This window comes from Dromiciops gliroides, chromosome 2 (genome assembly GCF_019393635.1).
Source record: "Dromiciops gliroides isolate mDroGli1 chromosome 2, mDroGli1.pri, whole genome shotgun sequence".
Classification (NCBI taxonomy): domain Eukaryota; kingdom Metazoa; phylum Chordata; class Mammalia; order Microbiotheria; family Microbiotheriidae; genus Dromiciops; species Dromiciops gliroides.
This window is the reverse complement of record NC_057862.1, coordinates 393341805-393365268: the sequence shown is the minus strand read 5'-3', so window position 1 is coordinate 393365268 and position 23464 is coordinate 393341805. Positions and strand designations below refer to the sequence as shown.

General features: G+C 40.6%; 1 protein-coding gene across 2 annotated transcripts; it reads right to left on the bottom strand.

The window, feature by feature from the left end:
* Positions 1 to 101: 101 nt before the first annotated feature.
* SLC31A1 (solute carrier family 31 member 1) lies at positions 102 to 23424 on the bottom strand. Of its 2 annotated transcripts, none has more exons than XM_043988612.1 (6): positions 23274 to 23424; positions 5871 to 5963; positions 4635 to 4784; positions 4255 to 4327; positions 3929 to 4097; positions 102 to 3351 (listed from the first exon to the last, which is right to left on the bottom strand). In XM_043988612.1, the coding sequence occupies exons 3-6, from the start codon at positions 4749 to 4751 to the stop codon at positions 3150 to 3152; spliced, it is 561 nt and encodes a 186-aa protein (XP_043844547.1). In that variant the 5' UTR covers positions 4752 to 4784; positions 5871 to 5963; positions 23274 to 23424; the 3' UTR covers positions 102 to 3149. The 2 variants fall into 2 exon arrangements, with proteins under 2 accessions (XP_043844547.1, XP_043844548.1); XM_043988613.1 differs by lacking the exon at positions 23274 to 23424 and adding an exon at positions 23120 to 23256.
* Positions 23425 to 23464: the final 40 nt, after the last annotated feature.

The following is a 23464-nucleotide window of genomic DNA, read 5'->3' as shown; positions in this document are numbered from 1 at the left end:
TACAGATCTTTAGATAGCTGAAAAGTGTCACTAATAGCAAAACTAAATATGGTCTCTCTAGGGACCAGATAATTTTACAACACTGTGGCCCAAAACACAAAGAGAATCAAAAGTATTTATTATGTTCTTTTGCACATGGCACTGTTAGGCACTCTACAGCAATACTGTAACAGAAAAAACTGCCCCCGAAGAGCTCACAATCTAAAATGGACAATATTGATATACACTGAATAAGGCATTTTGTAAAATGAATTTTTGCTCCTGTTGATACATTTGACTGAAGAAAGCATGGAGGACAGGATCAAAAAAGTGGCTGCATCTTCAGCCACACTCAATGGGGAGCCCTTTGGTAGATGGAGGCACCCCTTTCCAACATTAAGGGTTTCCACTGGCACCCAAGTGGAAAGGGAACCTAATACTCCTACAGGCATGATGAAAAAACCTTAATCTATAACCCTGTTGCAGAGACTAACTCAAGAACTCCATGCTAATGAAAATCAGGCTGAGGGTCCTCCAACTACTCTTTCTACAAATGCCATCTACCGCACACCTCACCAGCATTCTAATCTCACAAATTCAGATTCCTAGTACTATGTGCAAGACACTATACCTGGTTCGGGGAGGGAAGGAACACCTGGAACTTGTCCAAAAAAAAAAAAGCCCAGTGCTGATTTATCCATTGATATGGATTCAGTCACAATTCAGTTTTCCAACCCCAGATGAGGCAGAGAGCCAGAAGTCCATCAACTCTTGGGAACAAATTGGAGGCAAACTTGATGAAGTATAGTACAGATCTGCACAGAGCAATACTCTGTATGGGAAAGGGTAAGAATGGGAAGAAATCCAAAGGGGGAAGAATGAAACAAGAAGCTAATGGTGTGGAATACAAATGAACATGGTAGTAAGTAAAGTCTGGGCTAGGCTATCTTATCACCACAATCTAAATTCTCAATGGGGAAGGAAAAGCAATAAAACAATCATTTCTTGCTAAGTCCTTCAAAAAAAGCACCCCACTAAACATTATAAATTCTACCAAGAAACTGAAGCTAGGAAATGGTATTCCCTCTGGGAACTTTACAATGTCTGCTTTACTGGGCTTGGTCCCTTATCTCTGTCTAGACCAAAAAAATCCTAGAAAGCAACAGGGCTGAAACTGAACAGTTTTACTGTTCCTTGACATTAGTGCCAGATTATATAGATTATGTTGAATCCTTACTGTTGGCTGTGGCAGTCTTCTTGGTCACATGCTCATTGATTCAAATCCCAGAAATTATGAGATAATTACATAGCACAATCTGATTGTGGCTCTCAAGCCCAACTTTAACCCCATTAATTTACAACCTTTAATAATCCCACATGGCTTTAAAGTGCAAGGAGATGAAGGGGACAACGAATATAGGTGCTGGGTGGTGGGCAGAGAGTTCTGGGGTATACTCTCCAGCCATAGGCACTTCTCTATGTGGCTTTTCAAGGAGCTGATAAGAGAGACCCATAGAAAAAAAACTTTATTTTTATCTATCTCGGGTGCTAAGCACTATTAATGCCCAACAGGTGAAACAATGTTACTAGAGAAAACTGATGAAAGGCTGCTTCCAAAGATCAAGTAATAGGATCAAAAGTTAATAGTTGACTGTGCCAAAAGTGAAGCCAAAGTTTTTAAAATCAAAGATTTTGGGAACCAAGTAACCTGGAAAAACCGAACACATTCTGGGTTAGAATTCATTGTACAAGTATTTTAAGTTCATAGGCTTCAAAATAGAAGAGTTCTTTTAGTTAGTTGGACCATTTCAGATGAGGCAGAAGTGCAAGGATGCTGGGATATGAAGCCAAGTCTTCTGCTCCAAAGCTCCTTAAATTGTGGAGGCAACCTATAACTGAATGTGTGTATGTGTGGGTATCGCGAAAGTAAAAGTAGAGCAACAGTAAAAGGTTATATATACCTATATACCCAGGGCTGCATAAAAGCCCTGCTTATCCACTCCATACCCCAGCTCTTTCCAGTGGTAGCACTGCCTCCCTTGTCATGAAGCACAGTGAATTCTCACAACCATAAAAGGGTGCAGTACTTTCTAGGAAGAATACAGACTTAAAAACCACCAGTGCAGATGTTCTTCTGTCTTAGGCCACAATGAGATTATAAAGCACCATGGAGTGGGGGCAGGATTAGGACATTTCAGGAAGAGTCACTTTATAGAGGTAGTTTGGACTTTACAAAACAAAGTAAGCTCAACAGCAAGGATGAAGTTAAACATGACCCCTATGAGAAAAGGTTGGGGAGGCAATCTATCACAATGGCTATTCTTTTAGGCCAGAAGCAAATTAAGTGTAGGTAGAAGCTGAGCTAAAGGATGTCCCAGGGCAAAAGCGGATCACATTCCACACTGCCCTACTGTCCAGGACTGACACTCACTGAAGTTGGTGACAGAACAGGCTGTAGGAGGGAGGTGGTGGGAAGGGATGGATTCTCTTCACCTGCAGGTCCCTTTCTAAGAACCACCGCTATAAGCTATGAGACAAGAAATTTTACTTCACAAAGCTATGATCACAACTAAGGGAGCCAAGACAAAAAGCCAATGGTTTTATTTGAAAATATTTCCTAAATTGTCAATTGATTGTCAAGTGTGATTGGTGAGAAAGCAAAATGTTGGCAGAAGCTTCTGACCTGGACTGTTGTTCAAGGGAATACTTCTTTATGCTGCTACACCTTTATTAACTTGTAAATCCTTCAGATTCTCAGAATGCCATGTATCACATCACACATCTTGGCAAAGGCACACCCTAATTCCCCACTCAGTCCAAAAACTGGGAGATGTTCTAGTGGTGGGTAGGAGTTTCCCATGACCACCTAGGACCCAGAATTTACAGTCCACAAAATTATAACAAAGAGATTAAAAAGGGAAGTATGAGATCAAGAAATTACAACAAAAGGTTACTGTGATTAGGAGAACTGAGGATCTCAGCCTAATAGCAGAAATCAACATTTTGGGGAGGGCACCATCCAGCTTGGAGGTTAGTAGGTAAACCTCCTTGATCTGCAAGTGTTGGGAGGCAGGGGGTCATGGAGGGACAAAGGGAGGACTTAAAAATTGGCTCCCAGTCTCCAGCTGCTTCCCATTGTGGTGAATAAGGCCACATTCTAAAGTCTGGCATTAATGGCAGTGCTCTGTTATGTCCACTACTACTGCCTTCTTCCAGCTGAAGAGAAAGTAGCCAGTTCCAGCTCCTGCTGCTACTGCGATGCAGAGGTATGCATTGTAGGTCATAAAGATAAGCATAAGGAAGTAGCTGACGACCACCTGGATGACATGTAGCACTGTCTGCAGAAGGTGAGGTAAACTCAGCATCTGTTGCCTAGAAAAGAGGGACAAAAATTGGGGCTCATTGAGAGTGCTCGATTTACTGTGGACATTTCTCACCTCCTACATCACTAATTCATTTAACTCCTACTCTCAGTGTCTAACACTACCAGGACCTGGGCATCATGAGGTCACTTTTAGACCTATAAAATTCCAACCCTACATTGTTTTAGACAGAATTATGCTACTGCTGTCATCTAACATGGATTCTAAACCTAAACACATATCTTGCCACTCCAATTTTCTAGTTTTTCAATTATTATTTTGGCAAATGTAGACTGCACATGTACCTTCTTCCAGGCATTTAAGGTAGTTAACTGTCCATGCTTGTGAGGTTATTCTAGCTATACTAAGTTATACTAGTACTAGACATGGCTTAGCCTGGCCATGATACATAGTCTCTTACATGTAATAAACTTATCTCCACCAAGGTTATACCAAATTACTTCAAGCAGCCAGCTGCCTCTGTCCACCTCAGCAAAGAGCTGGCTACTGAACTGGCTTTGGCATTGGCTGCCTTTGTTCTTCCACCTATAATCCGAGATCAAAAAAAGAAAAGGTGTCCTTCTTACCCAACAGTTTTGTGTGTTTCCATAAGGATGGTTCCATTTGGTCCTGGGACTGGCATGGAGTTGTAACGAATGCTGACCTGGGACTTACGAAGCAAGCTCTCCCGGGCTATCTTGAGGCCTTCATAGAACATGGCTAACAAAAAGATAGCCACAAATGCCCCAGCCATTTCTAGGAAAAGAAATTAGAAATTCCTTAAGGCAACCAAGGTTATGAGAGGGAACCAAAATAGACCAGAAAAAGAAACCAAAGATTCTATAGTTGTTGATAATTGGGGTAATTATCACACTGCTTAGGCTGTCCCTGTCAAATTTGCTGGATTACTTACCCCCAGGTGTATTGATCACTAATCCAGAAAACAGCACTTCTACCTTCTCATATCCAAAATAGAAGGTCATAGGCTGCCAGAAAGACAAATGAGCAAGTTAGATCCAGAAAGAGTCAAACCCAAAAACCAAAAGTTGAGGATGTACCAGTGGAATTAACTTCATAACTGTTCTGGCACAACCATGCAGGCCCATTTTAATGTGTAATGTGCCCTCTGTAGCAGCGCCAGCCTCAACTTTCTAAAACAAAGCAGTGTAGTGGGGAAAAACTACACTTTTTTTTGCCCTCTTTGGTTATCAATTTTTTTCCAGTTCTAATATCCTGTGATTTTATGACCCAAATTGGTGGAAGGGATTAAAAACCTCCTTTTTGGTTACTCACCATGTGTCCTCCTCCTCCCCCACCATGAGCATGAGAGTCTGTAGATGAATGATGGTGGGGCATCATAGTGGTATTTTCTTCCACATGGTGCATTCCATGATGGTGTTCGTGGTTCATCTTGCTAGGAAAGGTGGAACAGTGACTCCTCTCCTGGGAAAGAGAGTTCTGGATTGCTAAAAGTACAAACCTACAATTTCTTCTAAGGATGTCATGTTTCTAAGAGTTTCATGAGTCAGATCATCCCTAATGTTGGAAAGGAATTAACACTCAGGGTTTTCAGAAAATCTTCTAAAATCTTAATTGCGGGAAAACCTTTCAAGTTTGTTATTTTAACTGTTCAAGCAGATTTGGGTGACAAATCATTCTGTTCAAGTGAATTCTAATGGGCAAGACTGCATTTAATCAGAATATTATCTCCTGCAAATTGGACTTCCAAATTGAAGTAATTTCTGGGAAAAAGGTCTGTTGCTGCCCCAGGCAAACTTGAGTACCAATGCAATATCAATTCTCAAAGGGTTTAAGAGTTGCAGCACAGAAAACTGATCCAATTGTCGAGACAACTGTGTACCCTCTCTAACAGTTACAGGAATTGCCTTTTACCCCTATTCTCTACTCAATTATTCCTATTCTCAATCCTATAATTTGCATAAATTCCAAATGAACATAAATTTCTGCTCAGTTACACCCAGTCAGCAACAAGGGAATTACAGAGGAATTACAATTCCTGCAGCTACAAAGTGATAAACCATTTTGAAAAGCACGTTTACAAGTTTGTCCTAAGACAAACACCTAGTATGGTAAGATTTGTGCAATATATACTAGTGAAAGTCTTAGGGCAGCCATCAAAACTTCAAATTTATGTTCATTTGGGATAAACTACGGTCTAGGAGGCTGGGTTGGAGGATCCTTGTCCTTTCCTGAGGTTGGGAATTCTTGGTTCCATTCCTACCACCACAGGACTAAAACCCATGACACCATCAGCCTACTTATTACAAGGGGGAAAAAAAAAACCAAAGTTGTGCTAAACCTGACTGAGAAAGGGAAAAAAAAAATGAGAATATTCAGAGTCCAGGAACTGAATGACATCTGTGTTACTGCAATTTTTCCATTCGGTTTTCCAGTTAACAGACCTTCTATCTGGACTATTCCTGTTGGGCAGCACTCTCCCCTGTCCCAAGCACCCCTCCCCAGTGGGCTCTCCTCCCTACCACCCTCCCAAACAGATTTTATACTTACAGACAATAAGGCGGTTGGGTATTTTTAGCTGGTTTCTTTCACCTGAATTGATCTCAGAAACACCTGGCTCAGTCAGCTTCTTCCAGGATAAAACTGGGAGTGAAAGAGAAAATAAGTCAAAGTCCAGACAGTCACAGCAGTAGTGTTTGCTGTCTTTCTGTAGTCTGAAAGGAATGGTTTAATCTCAGGGTAATCATGAGCTGTGCTGTCTCTGGTCTATTCAATTTCCTTTAAACTCCTTGGCCAGCTTTAACTATTTCCACTCCAAGGACTGCCTCTGCAGCTCAGCCAAGCCACCTTTTTCTAGATATAGGGTTTGAGTTCTACAAAGGACTAGGGTATAGTTCAGCTAGTCTTAGTGTTTCTAGGGGCCATCTCTTTTCCAACCCTGCGCACCTAAGAACATTAACCACTGCTTAACAAAGGCTTGAAAGTCCAAGTTTCATTTACCATTATAGAAATAAAGGTTGGTACTGCCAGTATCAATGTGGTTGGGTAGGTTTTTTTTTCCAGAAAGGAAAGTTTTACAAATCAGTTACTTGCCTATTCCTCTAGAAAGTTCCCAAGATTTTGGGAAAAGTCTGGACCATAGATGAAGTGAGTATCATGAGGAATCCATTAACCAAAACAGAAAATTTACTCCAGGTTTTAGCTTCCATTTCCCTCTTCTGTCCCTGCATTTACCAAGGCTTTTCTTTATACTCATTGCTTCCCCCTTAACTGATAAGCAGCTAGGATCCTATGAAGCACATTGGCCTCTACTTGTCATATTTCATTAGCTCAACAGTAGTCTTTACAGAGAACACCTGGTTCATAAAAAAAATTCAATCTCCAACCTTAGTCACTGTCTTCAGTGGACATAAATTTAATTATGTGCCTAAAATTAAGCATTTGTTATATTCCAGCTTGCTTCTAGAGGCAGCTAGGTGCCTTAATAAATAGAGCACTGGGCCTGAAGGCATTACATTACCTATTACCTCCCTCAAACCATGTCCAAAGTGGTTCTCCAGCCATAAGGCAGTTTTGGAATCAAGAACAGTAGCACGTACTAAAAACCAAGGCCCTAGTAGGGTCGTAGAGCTCATTTAACCTAACCTCTTGGAGCCTGTTTCCTCATCTATAAAACAAGACATGAGACAGCATAAGTCCCAAACAACATCTACAAACCCCACCTTTTCCTTTTACTAGTTTTTGATCCTGAAGCAAGTCTCTTAACCCAAGACAATCAATTGTCAGCCTGCACAAGTAGAGAGTTCCATATAGCAATAAAAATCACTGTGCAAACTGAGGAAAAATACAATGTCACTTAACATAATTATGACTGGAAGCACATGAAATGATCTTGGGCGACCTGACAGTAAAGCTGAGTGAGAAACCCTCTAGCACCAGAACCTAAGAAGTTTGAGGACTCTAGTCAGGAAACTGACCTTGTGCTGACAGGGTTTCCAGGCTTTGTCCAAAGTCCAGTCTATCCTGCATTTTCCTCTTATTGCACAACATGAATAAGGAACTCTTAGAGCCCACAGGGACTGAAGATTACACTTCAGACCACAAAGAAGGTGTGGAGAAACACCTGGCAGAGGATCTCCTGTCTCAGCCAAAAAGATGCTATCAATAGCCTCAGACAATTCTGGAGACTGCCTCCCCATTCTCTCCACAACTTCCTATGTAGTGAGCACAGGGGAGAATGTTTTTTATTCTTAAGAAGATTAGGGTCATATTCCCTTTCAAATTCACATAAGCAGCTAACAAAAGAATAAGTCTAGTCTCTCCTCAGCTTTGTGCAGATCAGACAATCCCTGAGCTCTGGGAATGTAAGAGATGGGAAACTCAAGGTCAAGGTACATGATCATAAAGCAGTTTCATGCTTCTAGTCTATGATCATATGACAAATAAAGCTGGCTAGTCCTGGGTTTGAACTAACCAGGTAGAAAGATGTTCTGGGAAATGTCTCTTGGTAGGAGCCATTAGCTACAGGGGACGGACTTGGAACAAAAACTAAGTGTTGCACATTTTTGCTCATTGTCAGATGGGGGGAATATTGGGAAATAAGTGTGGAAAAACAAAAGGCCTCAATAAAATTTAAAAGCCACTCCTTAGTAGTTATAGAAGAGTGGCCACTAGTTTTTTTTTTTTAAAAGGAACCTCAAAACTAAGGTTTGCCATTTCCTTCTCCAGTTAGACAAAGAGGGTTAAGCGACTTGCCCAGGGTTATAGAGTTAGTAAGTGTGGACAGATTTGAACTCTGGATGAGTACTGACTCCAGGTTTGGCAAATCCACTGAACCACATGGGTGCCTCTTATTGTGTCTCATCTGTGCGCAATACTGGACCCAATGAATCCCCAATGAAGAGAAGAGCATAGCAGAATTATTACCTCCAGGCCTGAAAGCTCAATCTGGCCCAAGATTTCATTGGCTTTTAGCTGAAATTACATACTGAGGTCATAGGCCACTAAAAGCTTTGTATCTTTTTTGTCTTTCAGACAAACTGTGATCCAACCATGTCTCCTCCACTAGTAAGTAAGACAAAAGTCTTACTTAGGAGCAATGAGGTATGGCAAAGTGGCAATTTTAGGTAGAATGTGCCGAAGTCATTACACATTTGTGCTCCTTGCCTGACTCAGCAAAGGCTGTGTCTTAAAATAAAGACATAGGTATGGGTTGGTTGGATGGGATGGCTTGTGATCTGATTCCTTTAAGATGTTCACTAACCATAGCATTTTTTGATTTTTAGTGAGGCAATTGGAGTTGAGTGACTTGCTCAGGGTCACACAGCTAGTGTCTGAAGCAGCATTTGAACTCATGTCCTCCTGAGTCCAGGGCCAGTGCTCTATCCCCTGCCACTTAGCTGCCCCCTCTTAATAGTATTTATTACAATAAGTTAGACTTTTAGCTCTGGCAGTCAGTCTTCATTGCCAATTACAACCTGCATAAGTTACAAGGGTTGGAGGCAAAGAAGACCTGGGATCATTTTCAAACTTGTTTAATAAAAAACTGGGTGAAGAAAGTTTGAAAAAAAATTGACCAAAACTACCTTAGGGGATTATTCTGTGTATTGTGCTAATATTTCCTCTACTGTAAATTACATTCAGAGCACCTCTACAGAATTCTCTGAAAAGAGACAAGATGAGAAGTTCTGCAAATTGTAAAAATGTTCAAGCAGCAGCTTAGACTGGGGTGGCTGAATCTCATAAATTAGAATAATCTGTATCAAAAGAAAAGCTTTTTTGAAAGAGAAGCACCTTAATGTCCAATGTATAAGGTGCAAAACTACTTCAAACAATTACATTAAAAACCCAGATTTAAGAGCTTTCATTTATGAGACCAATAAAAAGGACCCAGGCAAGCAAGAAATAGAGCATGGCCTGGTGTTTTTAGAAGAAAACAGCTGCAACTCCAAAGCATAAGAAGCCAAGAATGAATGAGATAATAGCTTCCCTGCTTAAAGCAAAGTGTGTGTAAAATGATGAGGTTGGACTACATAGCCTCTGAAGTCCTTTCCAGCTCTAAACTTCTGATCCCATGAACTACAGCCTCACACAGATCTAACATAAGGCTGAAGGCAGACTGATTGCAAATGATGACAAGGGTAGTAATGTGAGACAGCTGTTTTCTGAGTCACAAGGCCTGGGTTCAAAACAAGACATTGATTGACAGTGAGAAAGTCATGAAGTGCATCAGTAGAGAAAGGGAGGTTAAAAAGAAAATCTTATGTGAAGCAGACCTATGAAAAAGCCAATCTTTGTGTCTGATTATAGGGTGTACTTTTAAAATATTGTTGCTAGTTATAAAAAATTACTACTGTATTTTATAAATTGCTATTTATATATTAATAGCTACTACACCCATTTAGCAGCAATCATTGCTAATCATATACACCAGTAAAGAATTGACCAAGTGGCAGTTAGCACAAGTAGAAGAGACCCAGACCCATGGTATGGTGAAGTAGAAAAGTAAAGATGAGACTGGAAATCTCATTGCCACTAATAATGTACTGGGTAATTGTGGGGCAAGTCAATTTTAACTCACAGGACCTCAGTCCCTTTATAACATCTCTTCCAGATCTAATTGTATAGTTTTTACTGCTTTTACTTCATTTCACAATCCATTAAAGAGTCCTTGTACTTGCCTCATTCTCTACCTCCCAGGGATGGGATGGGGGGGGGGGGGGGTCAGAGACCAAGTCTGGTGTTATGTAACAAATGATCGATTAGCTTCTGGAGAATTTCCAAGTATAACAGGGAAAAAAATACTATAAAGCAAAAAACTTGGCCTGGGAGAAAAGGATTATATTTCCTTCCTTTTACTGTAGAAGTGAGGGAATCTAGGTGTAGAATGCTCTCGTCTATTTTCCCTGTTTGGGGATGGGCTTGGGAGGGGGAATTATTGGGCTTTCTAGTGACTGATGATTGTTTTCAAATACCAAAGCTTTTGTTTTTAAATACTTTTCAAATATGAAAAAAGACACGGATATAACTTGGGCTGCAAGGCATCAGAAATTTAACTTCACTGGTGATTTCAGTGTGGTTGTTCGCTGGCTGGAAAACTACAATCCCTCCAAATCCTAGCAGTCTCATGAGTCGTGGGAAAACAAAATCATTGAAGTTATTTATTGAGCAAATGCCTACGAGCCAGATGATAGGGATGAAAATATAATAAACAAAAAGCAGTTTACATTCTATCAGTCCACAAAAGTTTATGTAGAAATTTTAAAAAGCAAGGTAGTAAAAATAGTTAGGGAAGGAGAGCTCTAGCTGGATGAGGAAAAGCTATGTAGAAGAGTGATTCTCAAACTTTCTGGTTTCAAGAGTGTGGCTTTGATAGCGTTGATATCCCATTAGAAATGAAAAACATCTTAGTATTATGACAATACTTTTGACCTCACAGACCCCTTGGAAAGTTGTGTGTGTGTGTGTGTGTGTGTGTGTTTAAGTGTTTTAAATTGTATCTTTAAGATCTTGAAGGCAGAGGGCATGGAGAATGTTCCAGTTCTTGGGGGCAGGGGTGATTAATCAGACTGAGGCACCTGAATTTTCTTCACTTTAGTGCGGACGGTTGATAAGAAGGCCCAGGGTGACCTCTGAATTCTATTGAACCAAAATGGTTCAAATGGTTGATGTGAATACAATCTTGGCAAGAGGGCTCTTTTAGGTGGGAGGCATCTGACAGTCTCTCCCAATACAAATGACAGAATGACTTGCCAGACAAGTCTTTTGTTGCTATCAAAGCAGGCTTTCCTCCCAGCCAAGCCACAGTGGCCCACAGAAATGTGAGGACTTGATTGTGATTATTTGCATATATTCCTCAATATATTTTATTAGTTTATGCCCTGGATCTAAACTTCCATCTCCTAAAAGAAACTTCACTATCATTTCCAGCCTCTGGTATTGTCCTCACAAGCACATTCCAAACTGGCCCCTTCAAGGGGGCCTTCTTTCAATAATCCCTGTCTCCAACAAGCTTTTGCTTTGAGCATTTATGCACAGGGGATTAGACAGCAAACTAAAACCAAATTTTCCCAACTCTTCCTGTACCCAGGTACAATGCCAACCAAAAACAATTTAAAAACCCAACACATCTGACCTAGTCACATGGTGACAGGAAGAGCCACTGGCTAGAAAAACAATCAAAACCTTTTGAAGTAGCAAGATTCTCTTTGGCCTCCATATTGGATCACTTCCTACACATTCCAATTAGTACCCTTCATGCTGACTGTATAAGAATTCCTGTATAAACTGCTAGAAGGCTCCTTCACCATGAGGTATTCAAATATTGCCTTAGTTCCCTGGGGAGAAGGAATTAAATCATGTTTCTATTTTTTTTAGAATACTAATAGCACAGTGGACATATAGCAAATCCTTCAATTAATCTGTCTCTAGTCTCAAAATCCTGAAGATGCAATGAGAGTTTGCCTTACTTTTTGGCAGTTCTACATTATGTACCTACATTTTATACACACACAGGTGTACAGACACTATAAAGAGACACATAGGAACTATGTACTCCCTGTACTGTGATTTCTGGTAGTATAGTCCAAAAGGGAATCTCAAATCAAATATGAATGCTATAACCATGTAATTTTGTGGTCTATCAATGAAGATAACCTCAAGTTACCTAAGTAGCAAGTCTTAGTTAAGGGCTACAACCTGAGATAGGGGATAGCATTAAGTGGTCTAGAAGACCTAGGGAAAAGTAATGCCAGTTCCTTCTTGCCTAGAGAATTATGGTAAGGGTAAAGAAAAGGTAAAAGTAGCAAGATTTACTGAATGGGGATTCCCTGGGTATAGCTGAAGCTACTAAGAGGGTAGTATATAAAGCTTAACTATGCTTAAGGAAGGTAAGATGGAGCAAGAGGGAATAAGGTTTGTGCCTGGGCTGAAGTTATAGCTAACAGATGGAAGATGAAGATAAGGATTAAGTTGAAAGGACATTTTGGCCAACAGGAAAAGATGGTTATTGAAGGAGTTTCTAAACTGAAAATCAATTCCTGGTTGAAATGCTGGTGTGATACTGAAGTACTGGGTTTGGCTAGGAGCTATTATCAATAGAGGCATTTTACAGAATCTGTGAAATGAAAACCTAAGAGTTAAGGAAGCCAAGCTGAAACCAGGAACAGGAAGTTAACTAAATCTCCTGACAAATAAGGGCTAGGCCAACTCCTCACACAATTTGCATATTAACTTAGCTTGACAGCCAATGTCCCTTCACTATCAACAGGGAGTTGTTTAAACTATTAATCAGCTGACTTCCAACATCACCCCATAGATAAGAAACCTTGTCTTTGTGAAATTCCTTGTCTTACTGCACTTACTGTGAAAAGTGGGCAAAGCAAGTTAACTTAACCTTTGTTTGCCTCAGTTTCCTCAGTTGTAAAATGGGGATGATACTTATTTCTCAGGGTTGTTGTGAGGATCAAATGAAAAACCAGTCACTATGTACTTTAAGAGACTTGTACACAGCACAAGTGCTGGCACCCTAGCAGGTTCTAAGTAAATGCCTATTCCCGGAAGGAGAACCTCTGTAGGCAGTTTTTTCTGTAAATTCCACCCTTTGCTCCTGGTTACCTACAGGAGCCAAGAGAACCAAGCTCTCCCCCACATGAGACTTCAAATACCTGAAGGTTGCCATCATAAGTATTCTTTATTTGCTGAACAGGATTACAAACTTTTAAAGAGACATGAATTTTGCCTTTTAGGTTTTTTTAATGTCTTTACACCCCCCCCCCCCCCCACGATCCTAGGCAGAAAGAGTTACAATCATCCCACTTGCCAGTTAAACATACTTAGGGCTTCCTACATCTCAGCTTGTCAGACCCTGCTTTTTAGCAGACTATGTAATCTGTGTTCATATAATTGCCTATTACCTCTAATTTCCTTAAGGCTTGATAAGGACAATGCCACAGCACCTGGGATGCCTTGCATCCTGTGGGTACAATGAACAACAATACTGAAGAAAAACTTTCATAAATCATAAATTACAAAAAATCCAAAGATTTGAAACACCATGCTCCAGCTTGTCAAGACAGATGAAACTAAAATGTAGGATACATGTTTCCATTGTGTCTAAGAAAAGTCAGAAGTTATAGCCTACTTTTTTCTTGAATGTGAGATACTGTTTAGTGTTTAGAATTAGGGTTAAAGAATTTCTTGAATAGCTTTTTCTAAATTTATAACTATGAGAAAATAATTTCTCCTGGAGTACCCTCACTCTAGAAGGTCTAGTGCCCTCTAGATTGAAGGATTGATGGGATTAAACCACACCTAGTGCCCTGATTTGGGGGGTGGGAATAGGAGTGGAGAAGCTTAACATTCCTTTTCCTACAAAGAGTTGATTGACCTGATTTCCTCCTATGACTTCATTTTAATACAGACCACCTTCAAGTAAGGTCAACCAATTAGATTTGAATAATGCTAACCAATTATACCTGCCTCTTATTCACTTTTGGTCTGATGTCTTCTCAGTAAGATTAGGGTTGAAGCAAAAACCCTGCACAGGTAGCCACGTTGGCTCTCTGGGGCCACATGTGCTCTGGAGGCTTTTCTGCTGCTCCTGCTAACTGACATGCTGAAGCTCTCTGCTTCCATGCAAGCTGGAACCACAAAAGGCTAGAATTACAAGATTAACTTGTATCTATAGTAATTTAAATGTAACAGCTATGATTGGTCTGCAAACTTGCAATGCTAGGAAGAGAATGGTCAGGCTTGTTGCCTAGTCTTAACACTTACCCAAATGAGATACCCTTGCTCCCGTCAGAGAATGGAAACGGAAACCTCAGGTTGAAAGCAGGAAAGGTCGCTTTTCCTTTTCTCCATAGTTGGAGACATGCCTGCCTGCCTGGCTCTTCCCCGAACCAGATTAAGTGGGCAGAAGGGTGTTCTGACTTCACAAGGACAGACTATGAAAACTGAGATGATGGCTCTGAACACAAGGCTTTGTGACTTTGTATGTATGACTTTGCCATACATAAATTGACCTCTTTAACCTGGGCTGGTGGTTGTAGGTATGGCATATCTGAGAGCTATTTTAACACACCTGGAAATAACAGGGGGAAAAAAGAGGGGCAACATAGTACTAACATGATGACTCCTAGTCAAATAACACAGGCATGTGAATATTGATGTAAAAGTTTAAAATAAAACAGTAGCAAGGAGAGTACTGCGATATCACAAAGATGATGCAGTTTCTAAATGCCCAAGAAGAATCCCACATCTCAGCTGTTTGTAGCAACATTCTTATGTATCTCAGTTATACTCCTGTTCCTAGGACTAAAAGAATCCCCTTCCTTCCCAGATGTTCTGAATTGCAATTCCTGGACCCTGAATAAATGCTTCCCTTTATTTAGCAAAGTTTCAGGATATAAAATAAAACCACATAAAATCAGTATTTCTATATATTGTCAACAAACCCAGCAGGGAGAAATTCCATTTAAATTAACTGCAGATTGGGGACAGCTAGGTGCTGTAGTGGATAAAGCACCAGCCCTGGATTCAGGAGAACCTGCGTTCAAATTCTACCTCAGACACACTTACAGCTAGGTGGCTCAATGGAGAGTACCAGACCTGGAGTCAGGAAGACTCATCTTGAGTTCAAATCTGGCTCCAGACACTTACTAGCTGTGTGACCCTGGGCAAGTCACTTAACCCTCATTGCCCTGCCAAAAATCAAAAAACCCTGGAAACACTTGAGCTGGTGCAAAGTGAAGTGAGCAGAAAGCTGTACACACTTAGAACAATCTTGTAATAATCAACTGAGAAAGATTTAGCTATTCTGATCAATACAATAATCCATAATTCCAAAAGATCATGAAGAGCTGTACAGACTGAATATTTCACTTCCTTTATATACCTTGTTTTTTGGGCAACATTGCTAATATGGAAATGTTTGCTGTCTTTCTCCAGTTCATTTTACATCTGAGGCAAGTCACTTAACCCTCATTGCCATGGGCATAGACATACCCATTCACATTACAAAATCTGTAGATGGACTGTTGGCTTGTATTCTTCCCATCTTCCTGCCAAACCTATACTTCCATTCATTATATTACTCTATAAAGCAGGAGGAACCTACAGCTATGTGAAGTTGCTAATTTTTTTTATCATTCTGTTTAATTTGAAGTTGTCTCTACCTAGGCCTTTATAATAAAAGGCTTACTTACTTTCTAAACAGAGTATAGGAAAAAGGACCATCTTTTCAGTTTTTTGTTGAAATCTGTTAGCTATGTGACCCTGAGCAAGTCACCTTTCTCAGCCTCCTCATCTCTAAAACAGATAGTTAAAATGGATCAAATAACACCTACATCTTAGGGTAGGTAGTTAGGATCGATGAGATAACAAAGTACTTTTTGTAACATACATTTTGCCTGGTCAAAATTGGACAACCAAAACTTGATATGACAAAAACAAACTTAAAAAGTTATGCAATAACCTAAGGGCCTAAGTCCAACCAGAAACCTTTTCTTTTTACAAAGCCATATCCCAGAATGAAGATTTTTACAAGAGATTATTATAAAGACCAAAAGCTTGATGGGTAAAAACCTATAGTAATGAAGGAAATACTAATGTTATCTATAGGCCTTATTGTATGCCAAATTTAGTTACCTCCTGAAAATCATTTAAGAAAATGAGGTACTTGTTCGGCAAGCATTTATTAAGTGCTTACTATGTGCCAGGAATTCTACTAGTTGCTGGGGAAGCCAACAAGTACCTCTAGAGGCAGAACCTCTGATTAGGAATAAAAAATACTTGTCTTAGCTCTCTGAATAGTATGATTCATCTATAAAATAAGAAAGCTGATCCTTTCAGGTCTAATACACTCTATTCTATGATGCCTGAAAAGGCACTGAAAAAGCAGAACTGTTTCTTTTGAAAACCAAGAGAAAGTATAAAGTCTTAACTGTCCAGTAATAATTCTGCTTGTGCGCCTGCAAATTTCTTAGGGAAAGATTCAGAAATGTCACGTAAATTTCAGATGGCTCATGTGGATTATATATCTCAGTATTGTTCATTTTCAGTTAAGTATAATATATAGATTTAGAACTGTAGATTACAGTATAATATACAGATTAAAGTTTATGAATTCCTCAGTTGCTTTAGGAACCACCACTTCTAAAAACTTCTAAAAAAACCCCAAATACAAACCAGCATCCCTTTCTTGCAATGGTGCTACCTCCTTTTTCTTTAGGGGAACTCCCAAACCTGTGCAAAATGCCTATAAGCATTTATTGGTTGGTTGTCCAGGAAAAGCTATTCCAGTTTCTGTGTCCTCTAATCATTTCCCATTATTTACTTTTGCAACGCAAGCCTCCATCTCATGATGCTGTATTGCACAATGCCTACAAAAGCAGGTTGTATACAAAAGCCAAATGCCATTGTGTAAAGGAAAGGCAAGTGGGGGGGGGGTGTCCTAGCAAGCTCTTCCTTCTCAGCTGGCTTTGCATTCCTAAGGGTGTGGGTCCCAGCCCATCAACCAAGCTTTTGATTTGTCATTCTTGGTCAGAAATTTTTTTTTTTTAAATAAGGCTACTCTCTGCTGAGGGCAGAATGTTAGGCTGTAGCATCCTTCTTCCCCGTTGGGGGAGGAGGGAATGTTTAACCTGGCTTCTTCCTGTGAAATTTTTGAGGGATGAGGTCACCAAGAGCCAGCAATATGTGCTTCACCTCCAACCAGTTCCCAGAATGCGTATTTCTGTGTTACTGAAGTTTTTTCTGAAGGGAAAGAAAGAGTAACAGGAGGAAGCAGCAGTTGACCATTATCTTGTGTGCAAAACTGCCAGATTCCACCAGGAACCTCTACCTGGTTTGTAAGCTAACAACCTGAACAAGCACTGTAGTGGCACTTCTTGAGACCCAACACAGAACATTTCACTATATATATATATATGTGTGTGTGTGTGTAAACAAAGCAAGATCTCAAAACCTGCATTTGTCCCCACCCCTTCCCTACATCCCTCAACAAAAGATTTATGGGGGCAGCTAGGTGGCGCAGTGGATAGAGCACCGGCCCTGGATTCAGGAGTACCTGAGTTCAAATCTGGCCTCAGACACTTAACACTTACTAGCTGTGTGACCCTGGGCAAGTCACTTAACCCCAATTGCCTCACTAAAAAAAAACAAACCACCAACCCCCCCCCAAAAAAACCCAAAAGATTTATGGCTATAAATTTAAATTAGTATTACTTCTAAAATGAAAATCTAAGTCAGACTTACATGAATGGATGCTGAGTGAAATGAGAACTGAGAACATTGTACCCAGTATGAACAACGTGTGATGATCAACTGTGGTACTCTTTTCAGCAATAAAATGATCCAACACAATGGCAAAAGACTTACAGTGGAAAATGCTCTCCACATTCAGAACTATGGAGTCTGAGTGCATATGGAAGCATACTATTTTTACTTTAGTTGCTTTTTCTTATGTTTTCCCCCCTTTATTCTGATTAATGTGGAAATGTTTAATATGATAGTAATGAATAACATCAAATTGCTTGCTGGGCCTTGGATTCAGGAGGACCTGAGTTCAAATCTGGCCTCAGACACTTGACACTAGCTGTGTGACCCTGGGCAAGTCACTTAACCCTGAAAAAAAAAATCTAGTGACCCATTGAAAATGAAATGCTTTATAACTTAAAGTAAAATGAACCCAGTCATATAAATGCCTACAGATGAGCACCAAGAGATCCCTTTCTGGTACTGTACTACCTTAAATTATTCATTGCTGCCATCAGCTAAAGATTTTAGGCTGGCAATTTCCAGTGTGCACAACATTCCAAGTACCAGAATGCCTATTTAGGTTCAAATTTCTGCTTTGAACCTACTAATGGCTATGACCTTAATCATTTTGCCTGTGTAGATCAGTGTCAAGGGGTGCATGAAGGTAAATGGGGAAAAAATTACAGATTTTCACTGCTATTCACATCCTATTCATCTCTGATATGACTTACAAGGCCTGGACATCTATGTAAAATTGTTTAAAAAACATTCTGAGAAACCATGAACATCGTTGGAGTAGGGGAATGTGAAGGTGGGAAATCAAGAGACCAGCTCTTCTACCCTGATGCCCATTTGTAACTAAAGGCCAAGAATGTGCCAAAACACTTCATGGTAACAAGTTTCTTGGCAACAGTGATTTTGGCAATGTGGATCATATCCACCCCAAATTAAGGATCCTGATAATGGGTGCCTCCTAACTCTGGAAATGTCCGAACAAGTAGGTTTATATTTAACATAAATACCAAGGAAGAGAATTCCAAAGCTCGAGAATCTCATTCAAGCATGAGGGTCAGCTAGGTGGCAGTGGATAAATCACCAGCCCTGAATTCAGATCAGGCCTCAAACACTTAACACTAGCTGTGTGAACATGGGCAAGTCATTTAACCCTCACTGACCTGCCAAAATAAAAAGTGAAAGAAAAGTTTTCTGGGGGAAATAAAAGGGAACCTCCTTGAGAAACTAAACCAAAGGATAGACACACTTAAAAGAGATTAAGTGGCACCAGATCAGGACAGAGTTAGCTCCAGGACCACTACCCTTCATCCCAGTCTCTCCTACCCCTAGGGGAGATTAGGTGTGGCTGCTGCATTTGTGGCATGAGGAGAGAGATGGCTTGAGATGCAGAGCCATCCCTCACCCAACTTCTCCCACCAGTGGGGGATGGTCCTCCACCAATAAGGAAACTTTCCAGTCAGATGATCACCCCATTGGACCACCAAAAGTGTCTGTGGCTCAAGATAGGTATCTCAAGAGAGCCACGCCTCTATGCCATCCCCCACTTCTCTTGGTTTCCTGTCCGTGGCACCTAAATAAAATATTTTATTCCAATTGGATTTGTGTGCAAGAGGGTGTTAATTCTGTAAAGAGGAATTCCTAAGAAACCCCTACCCCAAACCCCCACAAATTTTCCCCATAACATGAAAATACTACAGTTCTGGAACAATGATTTGGATCTGGGAAAGGCCACTTTAAAACATTAAATCCGGTGAATCTTTTCCAGAAATTCAGCAAGAAGCTACAGACTGACAAGAGTTCTAACACAAAATTATCACACCACTGATGTTCCCATGAGGCAGTAAAAGTGGATCAGTCACAAGTAGATCTACAGTTGCTAACTGGGGAAGAATCACAACATAACATTCAGAGTAATTGAACACCATATTGACATTGGGCTAAATTAGGACACTAGGATAACTTAGGATAACATTAGGAGACATTGAACACTGATCATCCTATATCTTGGAATAAGTTTCTCCTTTGAGAAGCAAAACCAAAAGTTCTAGGTTTTAGGAAATTTAGCTGAGGTTTCTAATATTGCTAATATATATAGCATTTATAAATGCATATTAAATATTAAGTAAAGAGAATATGGCCCTATGATTACCTAGTTAGAAAAGTGGGGGCAGTGTGTCTGCCTCCTCCAGTGTCCCAGGCAAGAGGAGCGAAAGCTCCCTGCAGTGGAGAGGTGGCCCTTATACACTGCTCAAAGCTATTTGGCTAGCATCATTCAAATCTATTGGTTTACTGGCCTAAAGGGTAGTCCACAGTAAAAAGAGCCGTAAGTGCTTATTTTCCCCTCAGAGGGACAGACTAGGTGTGGTTTTAATCTATTATGTCTCTTAAGTTTACTTACTCTGAGCTGGCTCTGAAACAGATCAGGCAAGGCTCCCAGGGCGGGCAGGAAGGGGGCCACTGGGACCCTCAAAACCCATTATTTTCTTGGTGACCAGATAACAGGACAGACATAAAGGAATTAAGGGACTATTAAAGTTTAGCTTTGCTAACTAGATATCAGGATGGACACACCTAAGGAGATAAAATTCTATAGCAGGAAAAAAACCAACTAGGCAGGGCTGCAACCTGAGCTAGGAGACCTAAGGCCAGAAGGCAGGACAAATCATTCCAAAAGAAAAATGCCCCAGACTTTTCCCCACCCCATGCCCAAAAGGAATTTCATTGTCCCAAGGTCAACCATCTATTCTCCATAAAAGCTTCTGATATGGAAATGTTTAAGACCTCTTCCCCCCCCTTGAGGCTAAATCTTTGACTTCCCCCTCCAAGTGCCCAATAAAAGACCATTTTAATTCTAATAGAATGTACCTAAGGACCCCCACCCACCTTTTCTCCAGGTGATAATACCTCAGGAAATAGATGGTGAAAAAAGGCTAGGAATGCACCTATTCTCCCTCCACTCTATCCACCCCCACAGTAATCAAGACTTACTAAGACTACTACTAAGGATTCACAAATCAGTGCTTAGTGTAAATTTTATATTTCTCAATGCTTACATGAATAAGAGAACCAGGAGTTCAATGAATTGGGCAAGCAACTAAAAAAAGCAACAAATTAAAAATCCCAATACTAAATTAGAAACCCTGAAAATCAAAAGAAAATAAAATTGAAAGGAAGAAAACATTATAGAATAAAACTAAGCTAGGGGGCAGCTAAGTGGCGCAGTGGATAGAGCACTGGCCCTGGATTCAGGAGGACCTGACTTCAAATCCAGCCTCAGACAGGACACATACTAGCTGTGTGACCCAGGGCAAGTCACTTAACCCCAATTGTCTCACCAAAAAAATAATAAAAACTAAGCTGGTTTTATAAAAAACAAACCTTTGGTTAATTTGATTTTTTAAAAATCCAGTATCAAAGATGGAAGGGGTGAATAAACTACCAATAAGATGGAAATTGAAGCAATAATGGGAACTATTTTTCCGAAGTCTATGCAAAAAAAAATGACAATCTAAATAAAATGGATAAATATTTACAAAAATTTAAATTGCCCAGGTCAACTAAAGAGGAAATAAAATCCTTTAAGCTTAGAAAAAGAAACTGGGTACAATGAGTACTATGGCTTTAGCAAAGGGCATGTCAACTGACTACCCCCATGGATCTAATCCCTGACTTCCCAGACATTTTCCTGGAACCCTATTTCCACTGTTTTCCAGTACTTAGCACATATTAAGTCCTTAATATATGCTCTCACTTCTTGTATCTGTATCCCCAGTGCCCAAGCACCTCCATTCATTCATTCCTTGTTATTTCACTCAACTAATTAGCAGTGTGACCTTGGACAAATCACACTTATCCTTGTTAAACTATGTAATGGGTGAATGGTTAGAGGGCAGCAGGGAGGCTGAAATTTGCTATATCAGCAGCATAGTAAGAGACACTGGACCAGTTGTCAGCAGAATCAACTCTGGTCCCACTACTTGACATATCTTGACATGTCATTTATTCTGTGCCTCAATTTCCTATCAGTAAAATGGGTATGTTATTTTTTGCTTCCCAAGGCTGTTGCTGAATAAGATGTGAATGTGCTCTGAAAACTGTAAAGCACCACACTGTAAAGTATTGTGAGAAGATTTCCAAAATGCCTAAAAGCCCCACTATCTTGGAGTTTATAATACAATTTAACTGCTGAGATAAATGTATCAAACAGGTAAATATTCTAGGCAATGCATGAATACCAGAAGAATAAGTAACAATTAAACAATCAACAAATGTTTACTAAGTTTCTACTATATGCCAGTTCCTGCTGAGAAAGACTTAAGATAATACAGTCTCTGCCTTTAAGGACAACATACCCATACCCCTAATATAGATGGTAAACTGTGACCCTGGGCAAGTCACTTAACCCCAATTGCCTCACCCCCAAAAAAATGCTTTGTAGAGGGCTGCTAGTAGCTATGGAGAACAGAGAAAAGTCTTAAGTAGAAGCTGGATTTAAGCTGAGCTTTGAAGGAAACTAGGGAGTTAAATGGAATGGAAAAACGAGGGAACAAAGAATATATGCAGTTGGAAAAAAGATCCTTTCTAAGCGAGGAGTTAGCTATGATAGACATCCCACTAACTAGCTGGGATTTTCAAGGATACTGGGTTGTTTTCCCATCCGTTAATATATTGTGCTTTAAGAATTATCAAAGGTTTTTCATATATTATCTCATATTGGGCTGCAACAATTCTGTGAAATAATTAGTCCAAATATAATCTCCACTCTAAGGATTAATACATTGACACTAGGAGCGAAGTGACTTGCCTAAGGTGACAAAAGATTAAGTGCCAGTTAGTATTCAAAACTCTCCAGGAGCAGCTAGGTGGCGAAGTGGATAAAGCACCGGCTCTGAATTCAGGAGTACCTGAGTTCAAATCCGGCCTCAGACACTAGCTGTGTGACACCCTGGGCAAGTCACTTAACCCTCATTGCCCCACCAAAAGAAAACAAGTTATGTCCAGACTTCAAGTTCAAAGTTCCCATTGCAGGAGCTTTCCCTAGCAAGTGGGGGGAGGGGGGGTGTGTTGATCTCCACAATTCTCTATCTCCATGACTAAATCTCTGGAATAATTCACTTACTAAAATGAGTGAATACTCCTCTCTGGATCGTTTTCTTCATCGCTAAAATGAGGGAGTTTAGACAAGTACCTTTCCCTTCCAGGGCCTCAGTTTCCCCACCGGTAATAAAAGGTGACCTTGGGCAGATCGCTTACCCTCTAGACAAGTTTCACCGACTATCAAATGAGGTTTGGACTAGACAAACCTCTATGGTTTCTATGGTTTCTCCCAGCTCTAAATCTAGGAACCTATAATTAAATGGTCCCCTATTAACCTTTTCTTCGGTCTGGAGGCAGGTTCCACTCCCATAGCCCATTCTCACCCTTCATGCCCAAATGACCGACCCATATCTCCAAAGCATTAACATCTGTCCTGTGCTTCCTCCTCTCACTACCCTTGTCCTAGGACAGACTCTGATGACTCCTACCTGGCGGAGAGCGAAGACAAGGCGTGCACGGCGGGGGAGGGGCGGAGAAGAACGACCACGGGAACCGAGAAGGTTCAGACCCGTCGGGCTCCCCAAGGAACCCTAAGCGAGTATTCAAGGAGGAAACCGGGAGAAGGCGGGAATGCGTCCTTACCTTCTGAGTGAACCAAACGCCACCACAAGCTACTCGGAGCTTTTTCGGTGCAGTGACTTCTCCTCAACCACACTAAATACCCAGGACCGACCCCGGCCCGGCCCTACGTGTCCACGACCACAGCCGCCGCAGTGGCTGTCGCCCTGGATTCTCACCTTCGCCCCGCCCCCTTCCTGGGACCGTCCAATCAC